General features: G+C 38.7%; 1 protein-coding gene and 1 long non-coding RNA gene across 3 annotated transcripts in view; one reads left to right on the forward strand and one right to left on the reverse strand.

Moving 5' to 3' along the window:
- Window positions 1-15000, forward strand: part of LOC135204442 (uncharacterized) — a 441768-nt gene that overhangs the window by 20351 nt on the left and 406417 nt on the right. The gene's annotated exons all lie outside the window — the stretch shown is intronic.
- LOC135204440 (uncharacterized) lies at window positions 24-6562 on the reverse strand. Of its 2 annotated transcripts, XM_064234641.1 has the most exons (8): window positions 6408-6562; window positions 4264-4305; window positions 4050-4091; window positions 3856-3897; window positions 1829-1900; window positions 1518-1589; window positions 364-483; window positions 26-219 (listed from the first exon to the last, which is right to left on the reverse strand). In XM_064234641.1, exons 1-8 carry the CDS (start codon window positions 6544-6546, stop codon window positions 176-178), a joined length of 573 nt encoding a protein of 190 aa, XP_064090711.1. In that variant the 5' UTR covers window positions 6547-6562; the 3' UTR covers window positions 26-175. The 2 variants fall into 2 exon arrangements, with proteins under 2 accessions (XP_064090712.1, XP_064090711.1); XM_064234642.1 differs by lacking the exon at window positions 4050-4091 and having other exon boundaries at window positions 24-219.

Here is a 15000-nt window from a genome sequence, read left to right on the forward strand (position 1 = left end):
TTGATGAATATTATTATTAGATTAAGTCAGGAAGTAACTTACCAGAAGAAGGAAAAGCCCCACCAACTTCCTGTAAACTTGTATGGGTAAAGTCTTGCAGGAGATGGCCACCTGCCTCATGGCAGATGACCTTTAACTCCTCAAAGGTCCTCACTTCCTTCAACATTACCACGCATCACAGACCCTCGAAGACCTTTGCCGGGCTTTTGCATGGGAACTCTGGAAGGAGGAGGAAAAAGAGGCTGCAGGAATGAGGAAGGTTACACGAGAGCCAAAAATTCAGCTCTTTTCTGCCGACTTTCTTCACAAATTTTCACTCTGAAGCAAAAAGGCTCAGAAACACAAAGGTTCGTCTTCCCTTACCACAGGTTCGTCCATCTCCCTCGAAAGGTGGGTTGCAGAAGCAGTTGTAACTCCCAACGGAGTTCTTGCATGTTGCCAGGGGGCTACAGTTATCCTTCCCTTGGGTGCACTCGTCGATGTCTGTTCGGGAGGCAATGATTAATAGTTTTGAGGAAAGAGGCCTTGCGGAATGTCTCTTTCTTTTGTTCTGAGGGAGGGCAGCTGATGTCCTTTCAGGAGACATACAGGGGGACTTGCAATTGATATGATGCTGGATAAAAACAATTGAACTCTTAAATGCGTATAAACGTATAACAGATGATTACGAAACCAAACCCGTCATGAAATCAGATATAATTTCCATATTAAGGAAAGACAAATGCTCCTTGTAGCAGGAAAGGCAGTTGAAATGGTGACTTGGAATTTTATCTGTCTGATCCTATTAGGGAAAGAGCTTCCATTTAATTCTGGAAGGTCATCAGGTGGACAAGGGTGAACTTTGAGGGGAGAAAGACCCACAAGTCTCATCTTGCTTTTTTGGTTGTTATGGAGTGAGGCAGAAGTCTTAAAACGGGACACACAAAAGAAAGGACACTGCTGTCTCAAAGGTTTGCACCTGCTGGCATCGAGGAGGGCAGTCAATCAGAACGACCCCAAACTCAGGATTGTTGTTGTTAGAGGCAGACTCGAAACATTTCTCAAAACTAACTCAATATTCCTTGTGAAGTAGAATTATAAGGGAAGAAAGCTGGTTCAACATGACTGTTATCATAACTAAGGGAAAATGTAATTATATTGATTCTTCTCTTTTGGCCCGACCTAAAAAGAGAAGTCAACGACGAATTTATGCCAGAGTAGGAGAAGAACAGAAGAAGAAGAAAAGAACACTGAAATGAGAATGTCTCTCTCTCACCTTCACAGCGCGAACTATCCTGTGCAAATCCAGGTAGACAGGAACATTGATATAACAGAGCAGTGAGCAGTCATTCCATACATTCCCTAAGATAAAACTCACATAGAAAGATGAGTAAATGACCGATAGATAAACTCTCCAGAAAGGGATTCCTTGATCTAGTGAATCAAGATAGAAACATCTCAGTGTAACTGAATTTGCATCTACAGAGAAATATATGTAACAATTCTATAATCCTTTCTAGAACATAAGTGTGACTGACCTATTCCTCCAGTCTCCAACAAAGAGATGACTCTAGACATTCCCTGGCGAAGGGAGGATTCCAGTTCTTGTCCTGGAAAGGAAAAGTCATCCTATGAACACTTACCTGGAACTCTTATTATGCACTTCAGATGCTATTCATACTTTTACTCATAATATGTCTAAGTCTTATCTTATCAAAGTTCTTTACCATAGTGCTTAGTTAACCAATACAAATCTTAGTATCATTCATTTCTACTACTGACAATGGGAAATATTACAAAAACAGTCAATTAAGAATCATATAAAATCCCTCTCATATGAAAAACTTACCTGCTGATGATATGTTCTTGAAGTGCTCCAAGTCCTCCCTTCCAAGGCAGCCTTTGGTTTCCTGATGGATCACTGGAATATGCAGGATGTACTCGAGATGAAGTATATATATATATATATATATATATATATATATATATATATATATATATATATATATACATATATATATATATATATATATATATATATATATATATATATATATATATATATATATATATATATATATATATATATATATATATATATATATATATATATATATATATATATATATATATATATGATATATATATATATATATATATATATATATATATATATATATATATATATATATATATATATATCAGTACGATGACATAAAATTCTTAATTAAACATGTGTAAGTTATCCTAAAAGAACCAGACCCTAAATAAACTAAATGATAGAGGAGTAATTATGCAGTCAGTTCCAATGGTCTTAATCATCCATTCTCCTGCCATGATATTTTAATAATCCTGCTTTGTAAGAGACCATCTCCTTGTTCTTATCATTCAGTATCACTGAACCTAACATTGACTATTCTCTGCTTTCTACAACCGTCAGAATTGAGCCTCAAGAAGCGAGTGACGAACACTAAAGAAGGAAAGAAGAAGAAGCTTTGCAGTTACCTTCTAATGTCTCCAGTTTCGTCCAGATATCTGGAAAGAGAAAAATAATCTCCTTTAGAAGATGCTTCAGTCATGAGGCTGACTTGAGACCCATTAAGTATGAAGACTCTATCAGATCTTTCTGCTATGATTGTAAGAGTATTGCTTCCTTCCCATAGAATGAAATGGGAGAAGGAAGGAAGGAAGGAAGGAAGGAAGGAAGGAATGAAGGAAGGGTCCTATCTGTCTCCAAAGGTGCTGGGTCAGAGCGTTCTATATGTCAACTAAATCTTGAACATCAATTACTATTAATCTGTACATTTTTTCCAATACTTAAAACGCCCTCTGCAAGTGATGGTGAGCATTCTTTCTCACTTACCTGCATGGGCAGGCACACACCCACCCACGCACAAACACATGTGAGTCATGCATGTCCCAGCCCTGGTCATATATTCAACGTTAAACTGAAATTCTTTTAAAAAGGTGGGAGTGGAAATGTGTATTATGACAGAGTCTTTAGAGAGTCCAGCTACTCCTAAACCTGGTGTTTTCAGTATAAAGGCTTTGCATGATCCTGCCATCATCTCTGGAGCACTTAATCAGTACCATATATTCCGAAGTGGCAGAACTTACTTCACTCTGTTACATTTTCATTTGAATCCAGTGTCCTTTGATGATGCTGCCATGTAAAGGAAGACTGATTTTTCCTTTCCAGAACTTCACCACGAGATGGAACACCTGAAAGGTATTTGTGACCCCTTGATGTCAGTGGCTGTCTTACTGAAAGCTTCGTGTCTGTAGTTTCAACTGATTCATAACTAAGGAAGAAACTAGAGTTGCATTAGGTAACTCTGATGATATACTGCTCAATATTCCGAAGTGGTTATGGAAATCAAACTTTATAAGCTATTGGTTATTCTTTCGCTTTATTTACGTACAGCGACAGACAGCCAGGACCCTCTGCAAAGTGAGTACATAATCACTTTGCAGAGAGTCCTGGCTGTCTGTTGCTGTCCATGAAGAAATTAAGAGAATAAACAATAGCTCATAAACTTTGACTTTCATAACCACTTTAGAATATTGAGCAGTATATCATCAGCGTTACCTTATGCAGGACTCTAGTGTCTTCCTTAGTTACAAATCAGTTGAAACTACAGACACAAAACATTCAGCATATATGGTACTGATTATGAGCTTATAGAGATATTAGAGTATAATGTGTCAGTCAAAGTTGGCTTTATCTGTGACCTTTTATCAGGAATTCTCTGTAGAAAAAAATTTGGCCTAAGAAGCATGAAGCTGACACAAACTTGATTTTATTTTCTTTACTCTTTAAGTAAAGAACTTTGCTCTTTAGTAAAACACAAACTCGGAAAAAATGACAAAAATTACCTTGAAGGTTAATTTCGACGTTTTGAAGTTTCTCCTGCATTTCTGGAAATAGAAAGGATTGTTTAGAGATCATTCGTCTCCTCACTTCAACAGCAACTCCCTGACTCATTCTATGAAGCAGAGAGACTATGAAGTATAAGAATTTGTCATGTAGCAGAACATAAACAGTTGGAAGTAAAATATATAAGAATTACCTTGAAGTTTGCCTTCGACGTGTTCCTGTTTCTCCTGGATTTCTGAAAAGATCAGTCATTGTTTGGAGATTATTAGTCTCTCTTCCCAAAACACTAGGCTGACATTCACAGTAACTTGCCTCATTCTATGAATCAGAGACTCATGATGTATAGGAGTTTGTTATGAAGCAGAACATAAACATTTGGAAGTAGCAAAATACTACATAAGAATTACCTTGAAGTTTGCCTTCGACCTGTTCCTGTTTCTCCTGCATTCCTGGAAAGATAAGTCATTGTTTTAAAAAAGCTGGTCTTTATCTTTAAAACTATACTGCACAAGGAATATGTGAATAAAATGGAGACATGAGAAAACTCATTAGCCAGAGTCCTAGAAAGGAGAGAGAGAGAGAGAGAGAGAGAGAGAGAGAGAGAGAGAGAGAGAGAGAGAGAGAGAGAGAGAGAGTTATGCTGGAGAGTATACAAAGGTTCTTCTGTGTTCATTATAGATTTCTAGTGAAGAAGCCGGGGCTGACTCTGGCTTTTCTCTTCACTTGTGTAAGAGATGAGGGGAAACTACCCACCACTGAAGAAAACAGAAAATAGATCAGAAAACAGCAAAGGTATAGAAACTAAAATCAATTAAAACTTCAACAGAAAACAAATGTAGTAAGCATACATAACAAATATAACAACATTTTTAAAGTAACAGAAACCAGCGCAACAAAAACTGCTATGAAGACCAATTCATGGCTTGACAATGCAAGGAACAGAAGGCTCCTGGTACTGGGATGTGTGGCAACATAACAGTGTGACAGAGTGTGAATGTGGAAGTCCTTCAAAGTGAGCAGCTCTCACACACTGGCTCTTGGGGTGAAGGGACTGAGTGAGCTTTAAATGAAGTTCCCTGTGGAAAATGAAATTGCATCTTCCAGTAATCTTTGTAAAGGATGAAGATCTTGACAGGCTTCAGACACTAAGAAAGGAAAAGCATAACAACAACAGCCAAGATGAAGATCTGAAACAGATGCCATGTATAATGTCATCTCTGTAGGTGTAGAAAACCTAACAACAATGCTAAGCTTTATGGCTGTAGACGCCATGACACGAAGGAGAAGAGATATAGGCAGTAGCAGAAAAGAAAGACCTGAAGTAGCCTAATGAACAAAACCTTTGTTTCCTGGCAGCTGGAGATGAAAAGCTTTTTAGCTGCTGTGGGAAAGAACGCTATGAGTTGAAGGTAACACCAAGTATTGTCTGACGATCATGACTATTAATACAGTATTGTCTATACAAACAGAAAAATGGAACAGGAACCTGGTGCATAATATGCTATTGAGAGTCTTCTTTCCAGCGAAGGTTATCCTCACTAGCTACACCACAGACTGGTCCTCTTAGATGTCTGAAAAACCACCTATAATCAGACCCAGGGCATTATTAGAAATCTGAGCAGAAACGTTTTTCAGCTGAAGATAGTCAGGAAATAGAACTCCAGGGCTGACCTACCATGTAAACAAGAACACTTAGTAGCACAATTATGGTTTGTTAGATATCATTGAATTCCCTGCATAACTGACAATCATATTCAGTAATCTCTTGCTAATGAAGGGGAAGCCTTGTCCTGCAGCAAACAGCCATGCCCCCTGGCACTTGAGCTGTGCTGTGGATGTAACCAAAGGAGAGTCAAGCAAATCCTGAAGCTAAGACTGATCTATCAGTCTTAGTTCCAGGTCATGCTGCAGGTATGACTCTGAGGGTCGTAAGGTCTGTCTTGGGGCATTGCATATATGAGGAAAACATAATGAACTTCTGAAATTGAGCTGAAAGCTAGAGATTAGTTTCATATTGCTAGAGATAACGATAAAAAGGAACCCCACTTTTAATGTAAAAATAAATTGTCAGCATTTAATCAACAAGGAATCAAGTTCATTGCACACACTGAAGATTGTATGCCAACAAGAAACTGTAATGACACCACAAATCAATCAAAGAGAACCTTCCAGAAGTAAGCAAGAAGATGTGGTGGAGCCAGTCCACCAGGCAGAGAAATCCAAGTCTTCCAGGACTCCCCCTTCACTCAGCCAGGAGAGAGAGAGAGAGAGAGAGAGAGAGAGAGAGAGAGAGAGAGAGAGAGAGAGAGAGAGACAGCAATAACGATGGATTCCGAACAGAAAAGTAAGAGAACAGTGAATCTAAGGAACCTTCCCAGACGCACCTTATGCAAAGGAAGGCGAATGGAGCCCAAAAGGAAAGCGTGCCTGAACAAATGGCATCACACCCTGGAGGAGGTTGGGAATTGTGATAGGTGATAATGAAAGTGAATAAAAACCATGAATGGCCTATTTTATCTTTAGAGAAAAGAAATGAAAAACAAAGCATTACCCTTCAGCTGGCTCAAGGCTGCTTCTTGCTTCTCCAGCATTTCTACCATCTTGATGAAGAGAAGATTCTCCCATTCCTGACAGTAGGCTAAATTCCCCACTGTCAGGAGGAAGATAAGTGCAAAAATTTCTCTCGCCATTTCTCCCACAGAAGAGACCCACTGACTGGCTTTCCCTTGCAGCCCTGGGGCTTTATATACCCAGTTCTCAAGAGGACACATCAGCCAGGCAGTGACTCAGTCCACTGTTCAAGGACGTCGTCTCTCTGGCATCACACCAGAGTTCAAGTGGATGACTGAGAGGCTGGGAATGTGTGTACAGGCGCCAGTTGTGTCATCATGACCAGATGATTAAGAAGAGGTTTGTCAGTAAGCACTCGACAGGGTCGTGATAGGACTTCGCGAGTGCCACTTGTGGGGCAGCTGCTTCGTTGCTCCTCGATTTTGAGGGATAAAGGAAAATGAAGAAAGATGCATTTTATTGTACAAAAATGGCGATGCCATCATAAGAGGGAAAACAAAGATGATAATGAAGTTGATAATGACAGTGTTAACTTCTGCATGTTACAAGATGAAGATTCACTTTTGCACAGAACAAGTTTTGTGACATTTTCATAGAGTTCCCACCTTCTCTTATGTTGAGAGAGAGAGAGAGAGAGAGAGAGAGAGAGAGAGAGAGAGAGAGAGAGAGAGAGAGAGAGACATTGGAAATTAATTCACAAGTGTTAAACAACAACAAAACTTGAAAAGAATTCTAAGTAAATGCAAAGTAATTCACAAGTGTTAAATTCAATTAAAAATGCAACGATTAATTAATGAAAACAATTAAGTTAATCAAATTGTGAATGTAAATGCAAACACAGAACATTATGGAAAATACCAAAACTGCAAAAAACGCTAAGAAAGCATTAATCATACAAATATACGTAAAAAACACACTCTTCAGTAAGGAAAATGGACAAATGCACAAAAATAATTTCAATAAGAAAAATGGATAAATGCACAAAAAATCACTTTAAAAGAATTAAACACAGAACATAAAAATTTGCAACGTGTAAAAAATTAAATAATTTCACCAAACCACTGTAAATATGTTTCTAAGTTGCAACTTAAAACTTGTAATAACACATTCCCTTGGTACCAATTATGTTTCTACTGCAGCTAGCTCCAAACATTCACCATATTCCAAAACTTCACTGTAGTACTCAAAAGGTTTACCAAAGTATTCCAAAAAAGGAGCCGTTACACACTTGTACAATGTCTGTTCAGATTCCACAAATAAGCAATAAGTGGTATTAAATAAATCTAAGAAATACCAAATCTAAAATTTATGAGTGAAAGACCACTAAATACAAAATCTTTACGTTTATGTGAAAATCTAAATTATCTCCTACAGGAGAGAGAGAGAGAGAGACTCCCAACTAACGCAATGGTCTCTGATATCGGAATGAACAAAAATTTGCTCTCGTAGTATGAAAACTGATCAGTAGACCTCGGCCCAAAATGGATGTAACATAGAGCAGAACGTTTTAGGGCCAGGTCTTTGCTAAATCCTTATAATTTTCTTTCAAAACAATAAATAGAGAGAAAGTGCGAGTACAATCATAAAATTAATAACGTTTATTATTACACGATTTAAGACGATAACAGTCCTTTAAAATAAAAGCTATGATTATAGAATTTTCTCGAAAGAAATCAAGTTTTGTCATTTCCTTTCCACTTCAAAATTTAAGCTATTTACGAGTCAACAAATTCTTTTTTGACAAATCGAGAGATATAAGAGTTAATTTACCAGTAATATTAGATAGTTTTCAATACAAAAACATCTCTAACTACTTATATGAAATGACAGGTACCAGATGTATGTGAAAAGTTTTAGCCAGAAGCTTTCTAGAAGCTTCTAATATGACATAACTTTACAGAAAAAATGGTGAAAGACACAAGTCTGAAACAAGTCCCGAGCCTGGTAAGATTGACAGGATTCCAAAACAAAACGGAGGCATCGAGATCTCCTTATCTCAAGTGATAACAGCAACTTTCCTGCTTTGAGCAGACAATGCTAATTTCTCTCTCTTTCCACATTCTACGTTATAATTATGTTATGCGAAATCTGAACATACGTTATTAGAACATATTAATTAACTCTAAGTAAAATAAGGTATCTGAAAATATTACAAATAATTATACAACACTTCATGCAGTAACGGAGAGGATGATATGCATTGCAAAAGCAACGACATATAATTGTAATATTTTGTATTCCCATGTAAGAGTTTTTATTTTGGTATCTGGAAAACAGAGAGAGAGAGAGAGAGAGAGAGAGAGAGAGAGAGAGAGAGAGAGAGAGAGAGAGAATGATAATAAGTAGAAACTGTATCTAATCACAAAGAAACTACTGCGTAGTGGAGTTCAGTGCTTAACTTTATTCCTTTTCGTTAAACGCAAGAGAGGAAGAAGAAGAGGAGGAAGAAGAAGAAGAAGAAGAAGAAAGAATAGACAGATACCGTCAGGGAATCAAAGCATCATTTACAGAAATTAATAATGAGGCTGTTTATTTCTCTCCGTCGTTTGAGGGCTGAACACAAAAGTATTACCATTATTTCCTGTGATCAGTTCTGCACCTCAGAGCAGCATTCCTATGAAGAACAGAAGACACACAGAGAGAGAGAGAGAGAGAGAGAGAGAGAGTCACTATCAATTTCCAAAATGGAATACGTGCAGAAGAAACAGCCTGATCCCAATAACTGATTTGTATCCCTGTTGATTGCAATGCAATTTGGATCTTTCTTCGCGAACTTGAACCTTCCTTCTTCAGTCATTGAAGAATCTCTTTCTGTTGTCCTTCTTCTTCTTCTTCTGCGCTGTTGACTCCGAAGGAGATCTGTCTGCCATTTCTCCTATCATCAAATAATAATAATAATAATAATAATATAAATAATAATAATAATAACTATTATTATTATTATTATTATTATTATTATTATTATTATTATTATTATTATTATTATTATTCATTATCTCCAATCAGAGGCTGTTGGTTACTGTTGTTGTGGTGGTCAGTTGCTGGATGACGACCTCCAAGTACCTGACCGTCTTCCCCTTCAATTGGGTCGAATACCTGGTTGCCGGACGAAGCTCCTCTGTTGCCAGAGGTTCCATTTACGTCGTTGTCGTTTATTCCTTCATTTTTTAACATCATTGCTGAGTTTTGCTATTCAACCCATAGCTGGACCCTAACCCATCAGGGATAGGTACGCATTTACAGCTGAGTAGACTGAGGAAATGATGGTAAAGATCCTTTCCCAAGGAATCAACACTGATGAGAGCGGTCACCCATCCAACAACTGACCAGCCCCAATGTTGCTTAACCAGTCCATTGATGACCTAACCCACTCTGCCACGGCGCACATAGTAAGAAAAGTGATGGACTCTTAAGGAGGCAGAATGCAACCCAGAACCCCACACTATAAATACCACTCAGTCGAATTGGAGGACTGTGATAGAGCAAAAAAAAAAAAAAAAAAAAAAAAAAAAATATATATATATAAATATATATATATATAATATAATATTATCATATCTTTTATATATTATTATTTTATATATATTATTACTTATTATTATTATTATATTTTTATTATTTTATTATTATTATTTATTATTATTATTATTTATTATTATTATTATTGTTATTATTATTATTATTATTTATTATTATTATTATTATTATTATTATTATTATTATTATTATTATTATTACTGGAATGAAAATCCATCTGAATGCTTGATTTATGCTTGATTTAAAGTCCTGCCATTATTTGATATTAATTAGAACCAGTTTACTTATTATTGTGCTTGCTGTGCATCACATCAGTCAGTCAATTAGTCAATCAATCAATCAGTCAATGTTGCTGAGTTCTCCTCTCAAGAGAGAGTGAGCAAGTGAGGGAGGGAGGAGGGAGGGAGGGAGTGAGTAAGTGAGGGAGGGAGGGAGGGAGACAGAGAGATTCTGTCTGTCGTTGTCGTCCCTCTTTATTATCGTCTTCCAGTTATGGTAGCTTTGACGAGGAGTCTGCATGCATCCATCCATCCCTCCACTCGGGCGCTTAACCAAAAGGAATAAGGTCTCGTGTTGAACTCAACCCTTCTTATTGTTACTCTCTCTCTCTCTCTCTCTCTCTCTCTCTCTCATAGTCTTAACAAAGCCAGGCGATGATAACGAAAAGGTCACGATTGACGTATTAGAAGAAGAAGAAGAAGACGAAGAAGAAGAAGAAGAAGACGAAGAAGAAGAAGGAGAAGAAGAAGAAGACGAAGAAGAAGAAGGAGAACAAGAGCCGAGAGACGCAAGAGGCGATTCATGTGTCATCTGTTTGTCGTCATCACCAGATGCCTCTTCTTCTTTTTCTTCTTCTTCTTCTTCTTCTTCTTCTTCTCCTTCTTCTTCACTGGCGATGAGGCGACTCGATATTAATCAGAGCTTGGATGTGCTGTGGCCTGCTTTACCTTCAAGTGTGCATGCTTGCATACATACATACATGCATACATATACAAACATACATACACCACAGTACATTTATCTATTGTGTCAATATGTAGGACTATCGAGAGAGAGAGAGAGAGAGAGAGAGAGAGAGAGAGAGAGAGAGAGAGAGAGAATCGCGAGGAGGCCAAATCTCCAAGACTTCTTCTTCTTCTTCTTCTTCATCATCAATGAGAGCACAAATCAACAAGGTGCGTGTGTGAGTACACAGAATATTTTCAGCAATGGGTCACTTGTACTCAGGCACCAAATGTCTCGGGGCCGGGGTCTCGGGGGCGGGGGGGGAGGGAGGCGGGGGGGAGGGGTTGGGGGGGGGGGGGGGGGGGGGGGCGGAGGGGGCGCGGAGTGGGTTTGACCTCAGCCATTTCCAAGAACTCTCGCTGAAGAAGAAGATGAGAAGCAGAAGGTTGTTGGGTTTTGCCCGTGACGTCAGTCGGTTCCTGAATCTCTGGGGGTGGGCCTATCAGAGGGCACGTTAGTGCAACTGCCTCGTACATACATACATACATTCATAAAGAGAGAGAGAGAGAGAGAGAGAGATAAAAATACTTATCGAATTCATGATTAAATTTATAGTATTGTAAATTGATCTCTTATCTGCAATATAATCCTTTGACTTCCACCACACACGAATCGAGTATCAGTAAATCACGGAAGAATCTAATTGACCTTTTGAGTCTTGAGATCTGGCTTCTTTATAACCCTTTCAGATTCATGTGATATTCAAAGAAGGGTCTCTCTCTCTCTCTCTCTCTCTCTCTCTCTCTCTCTCTCTCTCTTTCTTGGCACTGATTATTACGTGTCCCATAATGTATCTAACTCTTTTATATCAGTTGTTGTTTGCTACAGCTTCTAAGTGTATGCATCATTCCGGATATTATTATTATTATTTATTACTTTTTTTTTTTTTTTTGCTCTATCACAGTCCTCCAATTCGATGGTGGATTTATGGCGAGAGGTTCCAGGGTGCATTCCGGCCTCCATTTAGAAGCATCATTTTCTTACTATGCGCGCCGTTTCTCAGGTCACACTCTTCTGCATGAGTCCTGGAGCAACTTCAGCCTCTAGTTTTTCTAGATTCCTTTCCAGGGATCTTGGGATCGTGCCTAGTGTTCCTGTGATTATGGGTACAATTTCCACTGGCATATCCCATATCCTTCTTATTTCTATTTTCAGGTCTTGATACTTATCCATTTTTTCCCTTTCTTTCTCTTCTTTTTGTATTGGTTCTGTGTAAGTGCCGGACATTCGCTTGATATGTGGTTTATGGTTTCACTTTTCGTATTGCGCTTCCTACATATGGTTGAGATGTTATTTCCATCTATCGTTCTTTGGACATATCTGGTTCTTAGGGCCTGATCTTGTGCCACTGTTATCATTCCTTCAGTTTCCTTCTTGAGCTCTCCCCTCAGTAGCCATTGCCACGTATCATCGCTGGCTAGTTCTTTGGTCTGTCTCATGTATTGTCCGTGCATTGGTTTGTTATGCCATTCCTATGTTCTGCTTGTCTTCTCCTGTCTCTGTATATTTCTGGCGTCTTCGTACTACTTTTTATCAGTCCTTCTTCTATGCCGCTCTTGAGCCACTCGTCTTCACTGGTCTTCATATATTGCCCCAGTGCTCTGTTCTCGATGTTGACGCAGTCCCCTCCCTCCTTCCTTTCGTGTTATGTATAGTCTGTCCATATTTGCTCTTGGATGTAGTGCTTTGTGTATTGTCATCTGTTTCCTCGTTTTCTGGTCTATGCTGCGAAGTTCTACCTTCGTCCATTCCACTATTCCTGCGCTATATCTGATTACTGGCACTGCCCATGTGTTTATGGCTTTTATCATATTTCTGGCGTTGAGTTTTGACTTGAGTATCGGCTTGAGTCTCTGCATATATTCTTTCCTGATCGTGTCCTTCATCTCTTGTTGTTTTATTATTATTATTATTATTATTATTATTATTATTATTATTATTATTATTATTATTATTATTCATTTTTTTTTTTTTTTTTCTCTATCACAGTCCTCCAATTCGACTGGGTGTATTTATAGTGTGGGGTTCTGGGTTGCATCCTGCCTCCTTAGGAGTCCATCACTTTTCTTACTATTTGCGCCGTTTCTAGGATCACAACTCTTCCTGCATGAGTCCTGGAGCTACTTCAGCCTCTAGTTTTTCTAGATTCCTTTTCAGGGATCTTGGGATCGTGCCTAGTGCTCCTATGATTATGGGTGTACGATTTCAAACTGGCATATCCCATATTCCTTCTTATTTCTATTTTCAGATCTTGATACTTATTCCATTTTTTCCTCTCTTTCTCTTCAACTCTGGTGTCCCATGGTATGCGACATCAATGAGTGATACTTTCTTCTTGATTTGTCAATCAATGTCACGTCTGGTCTGTTTGCATGTATCACCCTATCCGTTCTGATACCATAGTCCCAGAGGATCTTTGCCTGATCGTTTTATCTCTCTCCCTCAGGTTGGTGCTCGTACCACTTAGTTACTGCAAAGGTAGCTGATGTTTTTTGCACAGGCTCCAGTGGAGGGCTTTTGCCACTGAATCATGCCTCTTTTTGTACTGGTTCTGTGCAAGTGCCGGGCATTCGCTTGCTATGTGGTTTATGGTTTCATTTTTCGTATTGCACTTCCTACATATTGGGAGAGATGTTATTTCCGTCTATCGTTCTTTGAACATATCTGGTTCTTAGGGCTTGATCTTGTGCCGCTGTTATCATTCCTTCAGTTTCCTTCTTTAGCTCTCCCCTCTGTAGCCATTGCCATGTGTCATCGCTGGCTAGTTCTTTAGTCTGTCTCCAGGTTATATTCCGTGGCATTGGTTGGCTTGTGCCCAGTCCTCTGGTTCTGTCTGTAATTCATTCTACTGTCTCTGTAATTTCTGGGTCTTCAATTCGACTTTTATTAGTCCTTTTGTCCCAATGCACTCTTTGAGCCAACTCGTCTTCACTGGTTTTCAGATATTGCCCCAGTGCTCTGTTCTCGATGTTGACGCAGTCCTCTATACTTAGTAGTCCTCTCCCTCCTTCCTTTCGTGTTATGTATAGTCTGTCCGTACTTGCTCTTGGGTGTAGTGCTTTGTGTATTGTCATATGTATCCTGGTTTTTTTATCTATGCTGCAGAGTTCTGCCTTCGTCCATTCGACTATTCCTGCGCTGTATCTGATTACTGGCACTGCCCATGTGTTTATGGCTTTTATCATATTTCCTCCATGAGTTTTGACTTGAGTATCGCCTTGAGTCTCTGCATATATTCTTTCCTGATCGTCGTCTTTCAATCTCTTGGTGTTTTATATCCCCTCCTTCCATTATTCCCAGGTATTTGTATCCTGTCTCATCTATGTGTTTGATGTTGCTCCCATCTGGTAGCTTTATCCCTTCAGTTTTCGTTACTTTGCCTTTTTGTATGTTGACCAAGGCGCCTTTTTCTATTCCATACTCCATCCTGATGTCCCAAGAAACAATCCTTACAGTCTGGATTAGGGTATCTATTTCCTTGATGCTCTTACCATACAGCTTGATGTCGTCCATGAACATCAGATGGTTGATTCTGTTGCCTCTTTTCTTGAGTTGGTACCCGGCATCCATCTTCTGTAGTACTTTTGTCATGGGAATCATGGCTACTACGAAGAGTAGTGGGGACAGTGAGTTATTATTATTATTATTATTATTATTATTATTATTATTAGATATAAAACTGTCTTACTTACGCTCAAAATCGTCGAGCAATCTCTCTCGTAGTTTCTTCAGAGAGAGAGAGAGAGAGAGTGAGAGAGAGAGAGAGAGAGGTGGCCAAATCATCGAATGAATTCATGTCAACTTCTGCAATCTCCATAATCTCTAAATTCCTGCTCGACCGAGGAAGAGAGACGTCTCAATGAAGAAACGATGCCCACAACAGCTGTTGAACGTTTTCGTTTCTTTTTTCCTAAAGTGCCTTTTTCTTCTTCTTCGCCATTATTCCATAAATATGCTGACATTCTTCTTACTTCTGAATCATTACAAATCACTTTCATACTCTGACACTACGAGTTCGGCTACAGATGATG

The sequence above is a fragment of the Macrobrachium nipponense genome, chromosome 47 (assembly GCF_015104395.2).
Source record: "Macrobrachium nipponense isolate FS-2020 chromosome 47, ASM1510439v2, whole genome shotgun sequence".
In the NCBI taxonomy this organism is placed as follows: Eukaryota; Metazoa; Arthropoda; class Malacostraca; order Decapoda; family Palaemonidae; genus Macrobrachium; species Macrobrachium nipponense.

Bases quoted from the DNA above. Each gene is read 5' to 3' on its own strand.
- LOC135204440 (XM_064234641.1), bottom strand. From the start codon at position 6,546: ATGGCGAGAGAAATTTTTGCACTTATCTTCCTCCTGACAGTGGGGAAT. The intron at 1,901-3,855 runs GTAATTTTTGTC...TGCATATTCCAG, and splicing joins CGTCGAAATTAACCTTCAAG to TGATCCATCAGGAAACCAAA. The intron at 484-1,517 runs GTCAGTCACACT...CCTCCCGAACAG, and splicing joins GTTGGAGACTGGAGGAATAG to ACATCGACGAGTGCACCCAA.